This window comes from Arthrobotrys flagrans (assembly GCF_004000055.1).
Source record: "Arthrobotrys flagrans strain CBS H-5679 chromosome Unknown unitig_8, whole genome shotgun sequence".
Classification (NCBI taxonomy): domain Eukaryota; kingdom Fungi; phylum Ascomycota; class Orbiliomycetes; order Orbiliales; family Orbiliaceae; genus Arthrobotrys; species Arthrobotrys flagrans.
This window is the reverse complement of record NW_027137553.1, coordinates 840,547-855,697: the sequence shown is the minus strand read 5'-3', so window position 1 is coordinate 855,697 and position 15,151 is coordinate 840,547. Positions and strand designations below refer to the sequence as shown.

The 15,151-nt window shown below is 46.3% G+C and overlaps 5 protein-coding genes across 6 annotated transcripts; 3 read left to right on the top strand and 2 right to left on the bottom strand.

The window, feature by feature from the left end:
• Nucleotides 1-1,829: 1,829 nt before the first annotated feature.
• On the top strand, nt 1,830-5,282 carry DFL_006750 (uncharacterized protein; the record flags this gene model as incomplete). The annotated part of the gene is made up of 7 exons (XM_067636228.1): nt 1,830-1,910; nt 1,973-2,000; nt 2,069-2,108; nt 2,171-2,206; nt 2,273-2,917; nt 2,978-4,876; nt 4,928-5,282. The coding sequence occupies 7 exons, from the start codon at nt 1,830-1,832 to the stop codon at nt 5,280-5,282; spliced, it is 3,084 nt and encodes a 1,027-aa protein (XP_067487866.1).
• Nucleotides 5,283-5,596: 314 nt separating this feature from the next.
• Nucleotides 5,597-6,171, bottom strand: DFL_006749 (uncharacterized protein; the record flags this gene model as incomplete). The annotated part of the gene is made up of 3 exons (XM_067636226.1): nt 5,597-5,634; nt 5,692-5,796; nt 5,907-6,171. The coding sequence occupies 3 exons, from the start codon at nt 6,169-6,171 to the stop codon at nt 5,597-5,599; spliced, it is 408 nt and encodes a 135-aa protein (XP_067487865.1).
• Nucleotides 6,172-6,410: 239 nt separating this feature from the next.
• On the bottom strand, nt 6,411-7,978 carry DFL_006748 (uncharacterized protein; the record flags this gene model as incomplete). Its single annotated transcript, XM_067636225.1, has 6 exons — nt 6,411-6,839; nt 6,902-7,139; nt 7,210-7,421; nt 7,485-7,719; nt 7,782-7,840; nt 7,904-7,978. 6 exons carry the CDS (start codon nt 7,976-7,978, stop codon nt 6,411-6,413), a joined length of 1,248 nt encoding a protein of 415 aa, XP_067487864.1.
• Nucleotides 7,979-9,718: 1,740 nt separating this feature from the next.
• Nucleotides 9,719-11,299, top strand: DFL_006747 (uncharacterized protein; the record flags this gene model as incomplete). Of its 2 annotated transcripts, none has more annotated exons than XM_067636223.1 (1): nt 9,719-11,299. In XM_067636223.1, one exon carries the CDS (start codon nt 9,719-9,721, stop codon nt 11,297-11,299), a length of 1,581 nt encoding a protein of 526 aa, XP_067487862.1. The 2 variants fall into 2 exon arrangements, with proteins under 2 accessions (XP_067487862.1, XP_067487863.1); XM_067636224.1 differs by having other exon boundaries at nt 10,562-11,299.
• An 804-nt stretch (nt 11,300-12,103) lies between these two features.
• On the top strand, nt 12,104-14,784 carry DFL_006746 (uncharacterized protein; the record flags this gene model as incomplete). The annotated part of the gene is made up of 5 exons (XM_067636222.1): nt 12,104-12,145; nt 12,240-12,487; nt 12,566-12,777; nt 12,852-13,114; nt 13,219-14,784. 5 exons carry the CDS (start codon nt 12,104-12,106, stop codon nt 14,782-14,784), a joined length of 2,331 nt encoding a protein of 776 aa, XP_067487861.1.
• Between the last annotated feature and the right edge of the window lie 367 nt (nt 14,785-15,151).

Genomic DNA, 15,151 nt, shown 5'->3' with positions numbered 1-15,151 from the left:
TAATAATATGAACACGAAGATGAATTTGAACATTAACTTTCGTTCCCCCGGCCGGCTTGGACGATTGGAATGCAATCTCTTGACCGAAATAATGATGTGTATATTTTGAAGCCTTACAGTTGTTGGAGGAGGTATTATACCTAATTCATGAGATTACGGTAAACCTTGATCTCCGACCTATCGCTTCATGAACTCAAGATCTTGTGTTGTTTCCCTGTAAAATCCAACAGGTTACACAGGCATGGGTGTTCTAACCCTGGTTGAAGCTGGGAATCCAAGGAGTTAATTAAAATTTCCTTCGTTTCCCAACAATTTCTACATCTACCCCAACGTGACGGGTATGTGGGAAGGGTTCTATCTTAATATTTACGGAATAAACGAGATCATGTTGAATGCTCGCGCATCCGAAACCTGCATGCATGCATACGGTACAAAGGTATATTTGCAAATTTAAAGGGGCTTAAGGAGTGGGGCATATTCGGCAGCGCGCGAGGGTTACAGTGCTTTGCTTATTTTCTGTGGGATTTTGACGGCGGGGGGTTATAAGCTGGACTGGAGGACGCTGGCTCGTGCTTGCAGTTGTTAATGAATGAACGAGTCGTCGTCGTCGGTGGGGTCGTAGTTGGGGGTTTTGTGGTTGTTGAGGACTTTACGGACGTTGTAGTCGGTATAGACGATGTAGTGGCTGGGGGCCTGGTAGATGTAGTAGAGGATGTAGTACCGCCAATAGTACTAATTTCTACGAATCCTCCTGATACGCGATAAGCCTGTTCCAGCAGGTCGCTCTCGTAGTCACACTGCCATCGCTCCTCTAATCTTCAGTTAGTTGTGCGTAGTACCATAAACCGAATGAGGTTTGCTTGGGTGTGATTTACTTCGACTTTGAGAGGTATATCACAAAAGGGAAGGCTGGCTTTGTTGGATTTCTACTTGTTTCTCTTTATTATCGGTCTCGACGCTAGGCAACCCGCGTTGGCCTCCATTATATCCTAATATTGAAGACGCTTGAAGTGTCCTCCACCTCGGGATATGAGATACATAAAACTGACATTGGTAAATCGCTATAATCGATATCCGTTGGTCCGGTATAGGTATTCATTGATAAAATCTACGATCTTCGAACACAATTCTATCTGCTAGCTTCGAATGCAAGACGATCTAGAAGTTATAAAACTTTCCCTTTCACTGGCACAATACAACCCCGTGCCCGGATCCTGCTGGCAAGTAATATTCTGCCGCTGCATAATAACATCTCCACGATGCGTAACCGGCAATCTCAAAATATTTCCATGGGAGGCCTACAAGGCGCAATAACCGGAGGCCCATAAGTTGTCAAACTATTTTGCAAGATGCGGTTGAGCAGTCTGAGATGGTAGTAATATTTAGGGAGTCTGAGTAGCCGTTGATGACTATTTGTTAGACGGTTTGGTCGCAGGTTATGGCCTAGAAAAATATTATATTGTGACGAAACCTTTTATATAGGCTATAGAGATATTCTATGAATTGAATTGAATAACGGCAATGCAAATGTCGGGGTCTAGAGAAACAGGTTCATGTTTTGGATAGATGCAAGTTGCACGTGTTGCAAAAGTTGCATTTCCGTTTTCGGCAGTCTCGTGGTCAGCCGTCGACAGGGATTCTGCGACGCGACCATTGAGCTCCAATTCCGACCTCATTTGTGACGCGCCGTAGTTCTAAAATTCCGGTTTATTACTCAGCACACCTTGGGTCGAGATATCTCCGGTCCCCTATCCTCCCGCAATTCAAGTCGTCCTCACTCGGCAAGTCAATTCACAACCTCAAGCTATCGGTTCAACGAATTTCCAGCTATGCCGGCAGATATCCGGTCCTTCTTCGCTCCAAAGGGCGGAGCCGCTCCAGCTCCAAAAAAGCCGGCACCGCCGCCTGCCGTACGTTACAGTCGCGCGATTTAGTTGCTCCTTATGCTGACGATGAGGGTCCTGCTGTTTAGAAGCCCGTTAAACGAGGACGCAAAGTTGGTTAGTTTGGACTTTCTGGAAACTCGAAGCTCAGATCATAGGACTGACGGTATCACCTGAAATATTAGTCGAGTCTGATGATGAAGAAGAGGAAGTAAAGCCAGCCCCGTAAGCTATCCTTTATCTATGTTTTGGTATGGTATAATGTCTAATGAAATTTACCATGATAGGGCTAAGAAGCCGATCCCTAAGCAGGCACCGAAAACGTACATTCCCTATATCCGAATATACGATGAGGAAAGCCATAGTGGTATTGACAAATAATCGAATAGCAAACAGGAAGAGCCTATCGAAGATGCGTCCGCCTATTTCGCCTCATCTGGGAAGAACAAAATCACCCGTACTAGCCCCGTTCGCACAGCTCCACCTGTCAAAAAGAATATTACCATGAAGAAACTTCATTTGAATGACGACGATGCCAAGTATCTTGACGACGATGACGATGAATACGGCGACGATATATTTAAGAGCGAGTACGGGAAGGTTGCGGAGGATGAACCTGTGAAGAAAAAGAAAAAGAATGATGATATGGATATGGATGATTATAAAGATGACGAGGACGATGAGGACGAAGACATGGATGACTTCATAGACGATGAAGAGGAAGACTTTAAGCCTAAGGCAAGAGGCAAACCGGCGAAGGCTAGTGCCGTGAAGGTCACCCCAAAGAAAACAACTGCTGCTGCCGCTGCGCCTAAAGGAAGGAAGAGGAAGTCAATAACACCCGAAGATGACGACGAAGAAGAGGATGAACAGCCGAAACCAAAAAAGAAGGCAACTGCTGCGGCTAAGAGGAAGACGCCGGTGAAGAGAAAGGAGGTCGAGGAGGTCGAGGAGTCAGAGTCGATCAAAGAGATCTTGAGTTCTGTCCCTACTGTTCGACCGCCAACCCCACCCCCGCGAGACGATACCAAGAAGTATGTTGAAATTCTTCCTCCAAAAAAGGATCGCAAGTAGCTCGCTAACAATTAATATAGATTCAATTACCATGCATACAAACAAAAGGCGGCCCCACCGCCACCAACTGGGACGAAAGATATACCCACTGGAGCGGAGAACTGCCTTGCCGGCCTGACATTCGTGTTTACGGGTAACCAGCAATCCATCAGTCGAGAAGATGCGATCGAGCTAGTTAAACGCTACGGAGGAAAGGTCACTGGTGGTCCATCTCGAAAAACCAGTTATGTTGTGGTGGGGAGCGAAGCTGGGCCGAAGAAACTCGAAACCATCCGAGAATTAAAACTGAAAACTATCGATGAGGATGGACTGTTTGCGCTCATCTCCAAACTCCCCGCACATGGTGGCGACAGCACGGCTGCTCAGGCTGCTGTAAAGAAGGCCAAGGAGGAGGAGAAGAAGATTCAGGAAATCGCTAAGGAGATGAAGCCAAATACTACCGTTGCGCCTGGCAAAGAGGCAAAGGATGCAAACTCACAGCTATGGACTGTGAAATACTCACCGTCAACCATGAAGGAGATTTGTGGCAATAAAGGGCAGGTTGATAAGCTACAGAAATGGCTACAGAACTGGCCGAAGAATCTAAAAAAGAATTTCAAAATGCCGGGGCCAGACGGAAGTGGTCTTTATAGAGCCGTGATGATTCATGGGCCGCCAGGTGTGGGCAAGACGACGGCGGCGCATCTAGTCGCGAAACTAGAAGGATATGATGTTCTCGAGTCGAACGCCAGTGATACTCGAAGCAAAAAGCTGTTGGATACATCGTTGAAGGGTGTTTTGGACAACAAGAGTCTTATGGGCTACTTTAATACCGGAGATAAGAAGGTTGAGGCGGCGAAACAGAAGATTGTATTAATTATGGATGAGGTCGACGGTATGTCTGGAGGTGATCGAGGCGGTGTCGGGCAGATGGCCGCAATCTGTCGGAAAACACAGATACCCGTTATTTGCATCTGTAACGACCGCCGGCTGCCGAAGATGAAACCTTTCGACCACGTCACCTACGATCTTCAATTCCGACGTCCAACTGCCACTGAAATCAGAACTCGAATGATGACTATCTGTTACCGCGAGGGCCTCAAGCTCACCCCTCAAGCTATCGACTCGTTAACAGAAGGTTCCCATTCCGACATTCGTCAAATCATCAATATGCTTTCGACCTTCGGCGTCAGTGGCAAGGAAATGAGCTTCGACGAAAGCAAAAACATGGCATCGGCTTGGCAAAAACATGTCGTCTTGAAGCCATGGGATATCGCACAGCAGCTTCTTCAAGGCCATATGTTTGCACCAACCAGCAAGAAGACTTTGAACGACAAGATTGAGTTGTACTTCAACGATCACGAGTTTTCGTACTTGATGATTCAAGACAATTACCTCAAGCCGAACCCGCAACGGGCAAATAATTGCCAAGGTGCCGAAAGGCGCTTGAAGTTACTAGAGTTGGCTGACAAAGCTGCTGAATCGATATCGGATGGAGATCTAGTCGATGCGATGATCCACGGACCGCAGCAACATTGGAGCATGATGCCAGTCCACGCAGTATTTTCAACTGTTGCGCCGTCGAGCTTTATGTCTGGAAGTTACGGAGGCGGGCATATGCAGTTCTCGGCATGGTTCGGACAAAATTCAAAACAGCAGAAACTTAACCGATACGTGAAGGAGATTCAGAGTCATATGAGATTGAGGTGCTCTGCGGATCGACATGAAGTCCGGCAATTCTATGTGCCCATGTTCTGGCAAATGCTTTGTCGACAGCTGGAGCGCGAAGGAAAGGACGCCGTCGATGGAATGATCGAGCTCATGGATGATTACTTCCTAACAAAGGAGGATTACGATGCCATTATTGAGCTTGGAGTTGGGCCACTAAATGAAGAAACCTTGAAGGTCCCATCAGCAGCGAAGGCGGCGTTTACGAAGGCGTAAGTAATTCGAACCTTTGCAATCGGTGCAATGCTAACTTTTTATTATAGCTATAACGCAGCTTCTCATCCAATGCCTTTCATGAAGGCAAGCAATGTCATTGCGCCAAAGGGCAAAGCTGCTAAGAAAGAGCAGCCAGATTTTGAGGAAGCGATCGAGGAAGATGAAGATGAACTGGAGATGGTCGAGGATGCCGAAGATGCGGTCGAAGAAGAAGATGCTGATTTGAGCAAAGACAAGTATGTCAAGCAAGCAAAGGCAAAAGGGAAAGGTAAGGCTCCTGCTAAAGGGAAAGGCAAGGCCAAGAAGGCGGCAGATGACGACAACGATGAAGATGGAGATGAGGATTTCGGTAAAGGAAAAGGTAAAGCGCCGGCAAAGAGCAGGGGAAGGCCGAAGAAATAGAGAGTCTGAAGTGTGGTCTATTAATTACCAATTAGTGCTCTTTTTGGCGGAATTTTACCTTCATCTTTTAATTTCTCCTTTTTCTTTCTTAAATCCCTCGAAGCAATCAAAAGTATTTCTCACCGTAACGACACTATACCTATACATTCAACCAAGGATTACATTGCTATTGAGAATGGCGACTAATGTATGAAAAATTGGGTATTATGCGATATATCCTCAAAGACGCTGTGCTAAACTACAAGAAATGACTCGGCTACCGGAGCCGGGCTTCAAAAGTGGGATGTTACGATATTAGCCCCTCTACTGTGCACTCATCTTTTCTTATTCCCAAGTCTCTTTATTTTAACCTCTGAATTGAACTTTGTTAGCTAGCGAAGTCCGATATGTAAATTGGTGGAACACTTACCAAGTTCTGAACACCACTCATCTAGTTCCTTGACAAGTTTCTCAAGATCACCCACCCTTTCATCGATATCGTCGACTTGCTTTGTATATTTCTTCAGTTCGGCATCTGTTTGTCTCGGGAAAATATGCCCCAGCTAAATCAGCTCAATTCTCGACGATTTCATACAAAAAAACATGCATCCTCAAAAGAATACTGGATCCATTTTTGCTACTTACACCGCCCGCGTAAATACTCGCTATCAGTCTCTAGTCCCACCGCAGCCTCGGTCATAGCTTTATAGCGCTCTCGCGCAGCTTCGTTGATCTTATATAGAAGATCAAGGTCGCCCAATATTGCAGAACTATCGGCTTCAATGAGGTTCTCGAGAGATGAGAGAACTGTTTGGACTGCCGTAGTAGGGTGGTTCTGCGTGGCGGTGCCATTATTTGCAGTTGTAGTCGCTGTTGTTCCGGGGAGAGGGAACGGAGTTGGTGGCGCCATTTTGGTCGGTATGAGTGTTAATCGAAGGTTGGAGATTTGGGGTTTGAGAAACGCCTATAGACGTTTGTGAAGTCGGAGGTTACGTTTAGGTGTTCGAGATGTCACAACGCAGGATTGGACGTTGGAGTTTTTAAAAGCCTCGAAGTCGTTACGTTTCCCTTGACATTGACTTGGAATTTATATACACTGTCGCACTCTATGTACAAAAATCGTGTTCACTCTAGTATAACTTGATGTATCTACGGGTGAAATTGCGGAACCAACGCTTGCTCCACAAGTAGAGTATCGGTCCCATCCCCATTTGGTGTCTCGGTCAATTCATAAGTCGGCCCGAAGCTTCCCGCACCCCAGCCAATATACCCCAAATAAACATCACTATTCTGGTTCAAAAATGACAATTGTTGGTTCATATACGTCACGCAACTCTGTACATTACCACCTCCGGTTTCTGACAGGATTGCTTGGCGGCCTTTGCATCTGAGCCAGTAAGAGAGGGGACGGAACGCAGAGTCGATGTTATCAGTAACACATTCGACATGTGTACCCGAGTTGTCAGAGTCGAGATATTTGTGGACGTCGAAAATTAGGCCGGTGGTGCTGCCGTCTGGGTTTTTGACTTGGATAAGAGCGTCCGCGGAGCCCGATGAAATAAAGGCTCCCGCTGAGGCCTGTTTAAATACAATGGTTAGTTTTGGATAGGCAGATATATTGTAGGAGGTACATCACATACGTAGTTGTTTCCAGGAAGAAGGATGGGTTGAGTCTTCGCACCCGCATTACGGATAGCAGTGACCACCTTTTGGACAGTTGCGGCCCAAGTTTGGATATTCACATCGTGCGGTTCGTTCATGATGCCGAACCAGACCTTTTGCTGGCTCGCATACTTCTGGGCGAGCTGGGTCCACAGGCTGACGAGCTGGTCATCAGTCGGGCCACCTTGTCCAACAATGCCACCGTTCCAGCGGGCACTAAATTTGAATTGTAAGCTATCGTTTGATCAAGTATACGAGGGGGCGTAGTACAAGCTACCAGGCTTACTAGTTATGGATATCGATAATACAATAGGCACCAGTTTGCAAACATTGTTGAAGGGTGGAATCATATTGACTGATCAGGCCGGAAAGTGTGCCACCGAGTTGTGGTGTAAGGCTTTGCCAGCCGATAGGAATACGGAAGGTATTGAACCCATCGCTCTTAAAGTGCTGGAATTGTTGAGTAGGTGGAGCGCTAACTCTTCCATTGCAGGTTCCCTACAATTTTTATTCGTTAGATATCAATTGAGGTAAATTTGAAGAAAGGGGGAGGATTGTTACATCGGTGGTGCATCCGAAGTCAAAGCCTGCGATGTTAATACCAGCATACTGGACACTCCCCGCGCTTGCAGGTGGAGTGTTGGAGGCACAGCTGATTGCCGTCGCAGTAGTACCTGCAGTGCTAGCGCTTGTTTTCGACACAGTTGTCGAGAGCGTAGTGGAGCGGGTTGTGGTAAGAGATGTTGTCGTCGTAGAAGCCCCTCCGGGGAGACATTGAGAATAGTAAGGGTTCAAACTAGATGTATATGATCAGCTCCGCTCCACATGATACTTCTGATAAGAGGATCATATTCGTACACGCTGCAATACGAGCCTGCAGCACAGTTCGTGGGACCTGTATAACCGATACCTCCACACTAGATCCTTGTTAGTGAACAGTTTACATATGCATGAAACGATTCAAAACCGGTTATGCCTACCTGTCCCCAAACCGACTGCTGCGCGGCCGCAATTCTCAATAGCAATGCGCCTGCTAGAGTAGATTTAACGTACATTTTGTCCAAGTGATACCTTATATCTAGGTATGTATATTGGTATCGATATATCCAAGTCTTCTCGAACTACAAGTTAGGATTGCGGTGGTGTGTGGTACTATAGACTGCACCAAGCTTCACCAAGAACTCTCGAAAGCTTGTCCAGTCTTGTCATTTTCTTGGTATTTCGAACCAGGTATTTATACCTTTTCAACCCAGTGGTAACTACCTCAAAACCACAGCCATCAGATCGTAAACCAAGGATCCTGGAAATATGTTCTTAGAAATTTCATTTCCGGAACCACGCCCCAACTAAGCCGAGCGTAATTATCCTTGTCAATTTCAAACGCTGTCGACACACCCATCTGGGGTTGCTCTGAGATGTTTGGATGAACCGACATGCCGCCGCCGATATAAGCTTTTTAATAGTCAGGTGCCCAGAGATTCAATCCGAGAAAATGCTCCGGGTATAGCCTAATCGGATTTTGTGCCTGGGTCCTATCACGTTTTAAAAAACGAGACCCTGGTCGTTTTAGATCTCGATCTTGTATATTTCCCGGAATGGCTTACCGCCGGACCGAGGCGTACCCTAAGTTCGACCTTCTGGATGCAAATGACGTCACGAGAAGATATATTCTGAAATGGCTTACAAATGTTCAAATTTTGGGAGTAACGTCCCTGGGAGTGTTGAGTTTGTGTAGCTGGATAGGATTTGGAGGCGGCCATTGCGCTTTCGGAGCGAATGGTTCGAGATCCTAGAGACTAACGGGTATCAGCCTATCTAGAATCCTATTTTTTCTTCCCCATTTTTCCAGCTACAGGTAAAATCGATGGCAGAGTATCACTTGGAGGTTACAGAGCTAGAGCAAATTGCAATTTTGGCGGCCACGGAACTTACGCAGTTATTTAATGCTTCAAATTTGACAGCTGCAAACACTCGGAACATTTTAGAGGGCATGATATACAAAAGTCTTCCTAAGGAATCTCATCCACGCCTACCAGCATGCTGTTGGAAGTCATGCTTTTAGCACATCATGTGTTTTCTGATTATGTAACTAGTCTACTCTTGGCAGTCATCCGGCCTATTTCACCGTCTACAGGCTTCGGTGATTCTAGAGGAGATTTCTTAACCCAATAAGAGAACTCCTAGTTTTTCAACACATGCTCTGTGTAACCCGAGGATATGCTTTACAACAATTGCAACACAGCACGACGCAACCCAAATGTAGTTCATACGCCGGCAGAGTTATGGTTCGACAAGTACCGTAAATTAACAAAAAAGAAAAGGTCTACCATCATGGTATCGGACTCAAATGGCCAACAGTCGTTCAGGCCATAGTGTACGAGAGCGGTGATGTGACATCGGCTGTTCTATGAGTTGCGGGCTATAGCGCCTGTTCACTTCGGCAGGAATAACCGAACCGTTAGTCCGATCCTGTTCTTAGCCACACTTGCCGATTTCCTACCCTCTTCCATCGATATATTTTTGCGATATCCGTTCTGGGCATCCTTACGGTATATTATCATAGAGAAAACCGAATAGGCCAGCAAAATATCTTCTCCACCTTTAAATACCGTGGAATCCCACTAAATCATGATGCATCGTCAAGTTGCGCCTCCAAAAGTCTTGCCCTCTCACCACAAGGTCTTCGATCTTCGACTTAAAACCGTCGACATAAACTTCAACTATGGTGTATTCAATATAGAAAGAATTTCGAGAATACCTTGGGAAAGGCTTGATTCTCCCGATACGACCTCAAAATGATACCCAGTCCCGAGATTCTGGCGAAGCCGGACGATGCCTTCGCTCTCGCGAAGCTCGGATACCAACAAGAACTCAAACGCAACTTCTCAAAACTCGAAATCCTTAGTGTCGCATTCTCAATCCTCGGTCTCCTCCCTTCGATAGCCTCGTCATTAGTATTCGCTATCCCGGCCGGTCCTGTCGGTATGGTATGGGGTTGGTTCATCGCCAGCGGGTTCACGTTTCTTGTCAGCGTTGCGATGGCAGACTTAGGTTCTGCGATGCCGACAGCGGGAGGACTTTACTGGTGGACACATTATTTCAGCGCACCGGGGTGGAAAAACCCACTCGCTTTTCTGGTTGGATACTCGAATACATTGGGAGTTATCAGCGGTCTTTGTTCGACAGACTATGGGTTTGCGTTAATGTTTCTTTCGGTGGTACACCTGGCGGTCGGTGACGGCGAGGACTTTGCTCCGACAGGTGGGACGATTTATCTGGTTTTTATCGTCTGCGTTCTCTCCCACGCGACTGTTGTTACTTTCGCATCGAAGATTATGGCGAAGTTACAGGTGATGTTTATGGTCGCAAACGTGCTGTTAATTGCCGTAACACTCATCGTGCTTCCTGTTGGGAAGAAAAATACGAATAGCGCGGAGTGGATTTTCACTCACTCGGAGAATTTAAGTGGCTGGCCTGCCATATGGACCTTTTTCCTGGCGTGGATGTGTCCGATTTGGAGTGTCGGAGGGTTTGAGGCGTGTATTCACCTTTCCGAGGAAGCGCAGAATGCAACAACGGCGGTGCCATGGGGTATCATGGGATCTTGCGGATTAAGTTGGATATTAGGAACGGTTATCATGATTGTTTTTGCTTCGAGCATGACGACAGATCTCGAGAGCCTGCTAAACTCCCCGTTGGGTCAACCGGTGGCGCAAATATATCTCGACGCTCTGGGAAAGAACGGGGCGATAGCCATGATGATATTGTTATTTATCAATCAATGGTTGATGGGAGCTAGCGTTTTGGTGGCGGCGAGTCGACAATCGTGGGCCTTCTCACGAGACGGTGCTCTACCGTTTGCATCATTTTTCAACAAGATCTCGAAAGAATTCGGTTACGTACCCGTTAGGACGATATGGGGTTGCTCGGCCTGTTCCGGAATCTTGGGTCTCTTTTCTCTTATCGCCCCGGCAGCCGCATCCGCCCTTTTCTCCATCGGAGTAGTCGGGAACCATCTCGCCTGGTTTATGCCGATATTCGCAAGAGTCGTCTGGGGACGGGATAAATTCATCCCCGGACCCTTTTACACCGGAGGGCTCAGCGTACCGATCGCCGTCGTCGCATGTATTTTTTTGATTTTCAGCATCTTGACGGCATGGATGCCCATCGATGGGCCGAATGTCACCCCTCAAAATATGAATTATGCGGTCGTGGTCAATTTTGCAGTGTGGGGTGGCGCATTGTTGTATTATTATATCGATGCGAGGAAGTGGTTTACGGGTCCGAGGATTACGCTCGATTCGTCGCATTCGCAGTTGACGGAGGAGCAGGAAGGAAAGATTGCGAAGGAGGCATTGGTTGACCTCCGGTATTAGGTACGGTGGGTTTTCGGTCGGACGTTAACATTGATTTGTACATACATTTACCATCTAATGCATGATTATGGAAACCTAGCCTCGCGTCCGATGGAAATCATGGAATTATAGCACACAGTCGTACAATACCCTAGCGGAAATACGGAGGAGAAGGATCGATAGTCTCGGGGCCAACCACCGGCTTGACCGCTCCGAAATACGCATGCGCTCGTGAGTTGAACAATCTAATTTTACTATTTTATTGAGAGCTTTGGTATAGCCTCGACGATCGAACCTAGACGGAAAGGTGAGGACCTTGCTATCGCGTTCTCGGTATCGAAGCTCAGTGGCGGCCGGGGATATCGTTGGATGATGCGAGCTGAGAAGCAAAATGGCATTCGACCCTTTCGCTTTCATATGATCATGTAAATGACGAAATATTAAGGTGAAAATATTCGTGATCGAAAATAAATCTGTAGCATGAGCACGGTCACACAACATCTCCGCAGGACAACATGGATATGCAGATTCGGACTAACCATATTCGGTGTTTGTACTTTCTAGAGTTGCAGGCCACCGCATGGACTAACCGTATTAGGCAATTGTACTTTCTAAAGTGCGATATCGTTGGTTCAAGCAGTGTCAGATTCGAAGCTGCCGCCACAGACGGGTTACTTGCACTTGCAAACCTGCATGGTCCTTGCAGATTGCATTTCCCGGGTGGGAGGGGTTTCGAAGCTGAAGGAAGATTGCCAGCTTTTTCAAACCCAGCGCAAGGAAGTAATGGGTCTTTGTGCACTGGTAATTGGAGACCTGTTTGGCGCTATGCATGATCGGAAGGCTACCACTTTTCAGTTATATAACGGGGTGGGTTCCGGTCCTGCTCAGGAGGTTTTTTCTTCAGAGCCATCGATATAGAAAGTCGCTCCTATAATCCGATCTATACTGAAGCGAAGTCCAGGCAATAGACAGACTAGACTCTACCATCGTTTATCTAAAGCTTAAAGTAAACGATACCATATTACCTCGAGAGATCTCCAGAATGTCAACTGGACTCAAATTTAAAGAGTTTACAACGGAAAAGAGGGACTATGTCCCATCAATCCAATGGGACGACTACAAGGAATTCATTCTACGCAAAGCAGCAGAGAAAAGTTCTCAAAAAGCCATCATCGACGCACTCAAGCGTGAGAAAGGCGTCGACATCAAGTAGGCTTCTCACAAAAAAATCTTAATGATTTGGCGATGAAAACATACAAGTACTCATGCATATCCAATACTGAACAGATTGCCCCAATTGAAAAGATTAATGGCGAAGTGGGGGACCAGCAAACGGAATCTCAACCGTCGACAACGTAACTATATCCGGACCATTTATCGGCGGCGGAGGGATGAGGGAAAGCCTGGCACCACTTTTCAATTCAAAAAGGATAAAAGAGTGATTCCGGACAAGCAAGTTAATGCAGCTCTCAAGGGCGGTGAGAGTGAACTGCTTCTACGTAGGTTCACCTTGAAGGGTATCACGTTAGCGTGAAGGCAGCGGAATGACAGCTGACAAGGGCATATCTTATAGACGATGAAAATAATGACCACCAGACGCCTGGGTTGACGTATTTCACACCGATGACGATAAGCAACGACGCGATCGATTTGGCTGCGGAAAACCTAGTCTCGGGGACCCTTCCGTTGGCAGAAAATCATGTTCACACAGACGAGAATGGAGATAAAAACTTGTCTCGTACCCAGACCTGGTCGGGTAAAAACGTTGATGATGCGACTTCTTCCGCCGTCCGAGAAAGATTAGGGGCAGATGGAATTGATTCGGTCGGTGAACACGTATGTATAATCTCAGTCTTAGATCCCACCAGCCTCAAACCCGAGATTATATGGATTCCGAGAGAATGACCAATCATTTAATTCTTTGGCCTTAATTTGCATAGTCACTATCATCAGACGAAAAACTTCCCGAAAATATCGACATGCCACGCCAAGTTGAAATCACCCAGCCAGTGAACGAAAGAATGGAAGAGCATTCCGAAAACATTCAAGCTGTCTGTGAAGAAATATTAAATTCCGCCCAGAGTGCTCACATGGCAATATCCAAAGGTGATCACCCGGAAATGCAAAAGCAGTCGAAGGACTACTCTGCCCGTTTCGCTGCCGATCTCGAGGAGCGAATTCTGAATGAAAAGCGAAGAGCATCATTTTTCCTGCAACAGATGGAAGAAGAGAGAGTACGCTCTGGAGGCACCCTGGGTGTAGAAGAGTGTTATTCACTTGTTCGAGAGCGTTGGTGTCACGATCGCGGGGGGTTGAACGCGGAGTTAAATTCTTTATTTCGGAGTGATATCAAGGATCCGTTACCCCTCTCGGTATACCAGCAATTACATCAACTTGACCCGAATAAAGGAAAGGAGGATATAAATCAACCAGAGGATACCTTTTGGAAAGAAATCAATATCTTTTATGCAGAGCACTTGGATGTGATTGCAAACTGCTATCTCCGTCACTCTGCAGCTAGGGCCGATATACTCTACTTGAGTTTTCGATACCAAGCCGCCCATTTCTTCACACTCTCCAGCCGTTTTGGACCGGGCCATTATCTCTCCGTAGCGGCACTTACAGCTTTCATAGAGATAGCTTCGATGCGCATGGCAATGCACCCCTCTATACGGATACTGCACAAAATTCTTCAAATTTTGCGAGATCTAGGGATGCATGAACATTCTGAAACCATCAGGATCTTAGGCTGCATCCACAGCTTGGTTCTCGAACAAATCAGAAATAAAGATTACCAGAATTTGAAGCACCTCGTCCAAGTATCAGAGCTCCTGTATCATATATCGCAGTCTAAAAATGACGGCTGTGTTTACCAGCAATATACGATCCTGGTTAGCTTAGGCTATGCGTATGCGCTCAACGGAGAGAAGAAAAAGACTATTGGCATTGTCAATTTTGTAAAAAACCAACTGATGCTATCGAAAAGTCTTTCCGGTTTTAGAGACTGGCGTGGGGTCTCTCATCTCTGGTATTGCATGGGTCTCACCGTTGGGATACTCAACCGCCTTTCGGAGGCGAAGTCATGTTTTGAGTCAGCACATGCGGCAAACCGAAAGATCGACGGGATAACCGGAGAGGACAGGGATGCCAGTGTTGAGTACTTTTCTAAATTAGGCTGGATTAGTTCTTTGATGGGTGATTTCAAGCTCGCTATAGAGAAAGAAAAGAGCCATCTGGATTTCCGAAAGGAATATTACGGGGTGCAAGATATATGGTACCTTAGGAGCATAGAAAGGATCACGCGGTACATGGCGAAGAGGGGACTCGTTCGGTATTCACAGCCCGTCCTCCGTCTTACAATCGAAACATGCGAGGCTCTGGGTATTAATGAAAAGCGCTACTACGATCTATTGTGTGAGTACTATGGAACGTCATGGGTTCTAGACATGGCAGAGTTCAATGATACATATGGCCAAAGCTGGAATCGGGCAATTGAGCTCGATTGAATATTTCTTCTTCTTTCTTTTTTGTCTGAGAGTTATAGTGCTTTTTTCTAGCATTTTCTAAGATTCTACTTTACTCACAACAGCAACTCTCTTGGTATTGTTAATATTTCTTACATGTACTTACATGACTATTTCAGCCATCTGAACGCTGTGGAATTTTAGCTGCAAACCGCGGAATACATGATACTTTTATCCTTTTCTCACAGGAACTGATAAAGATATGATTGCGTTGCTTCTGTTGTAATCTGCTAGCGCGCCGGTCAGTAAACGCGCCAAGCGCCGGCGATGTCTCCAAGAAGCTAAGAAGAGCTCATAGCCGATTTTTTCCTTGAAAAAAAAAAAAAAAAAGAGAAGAGAAAGAGAGACC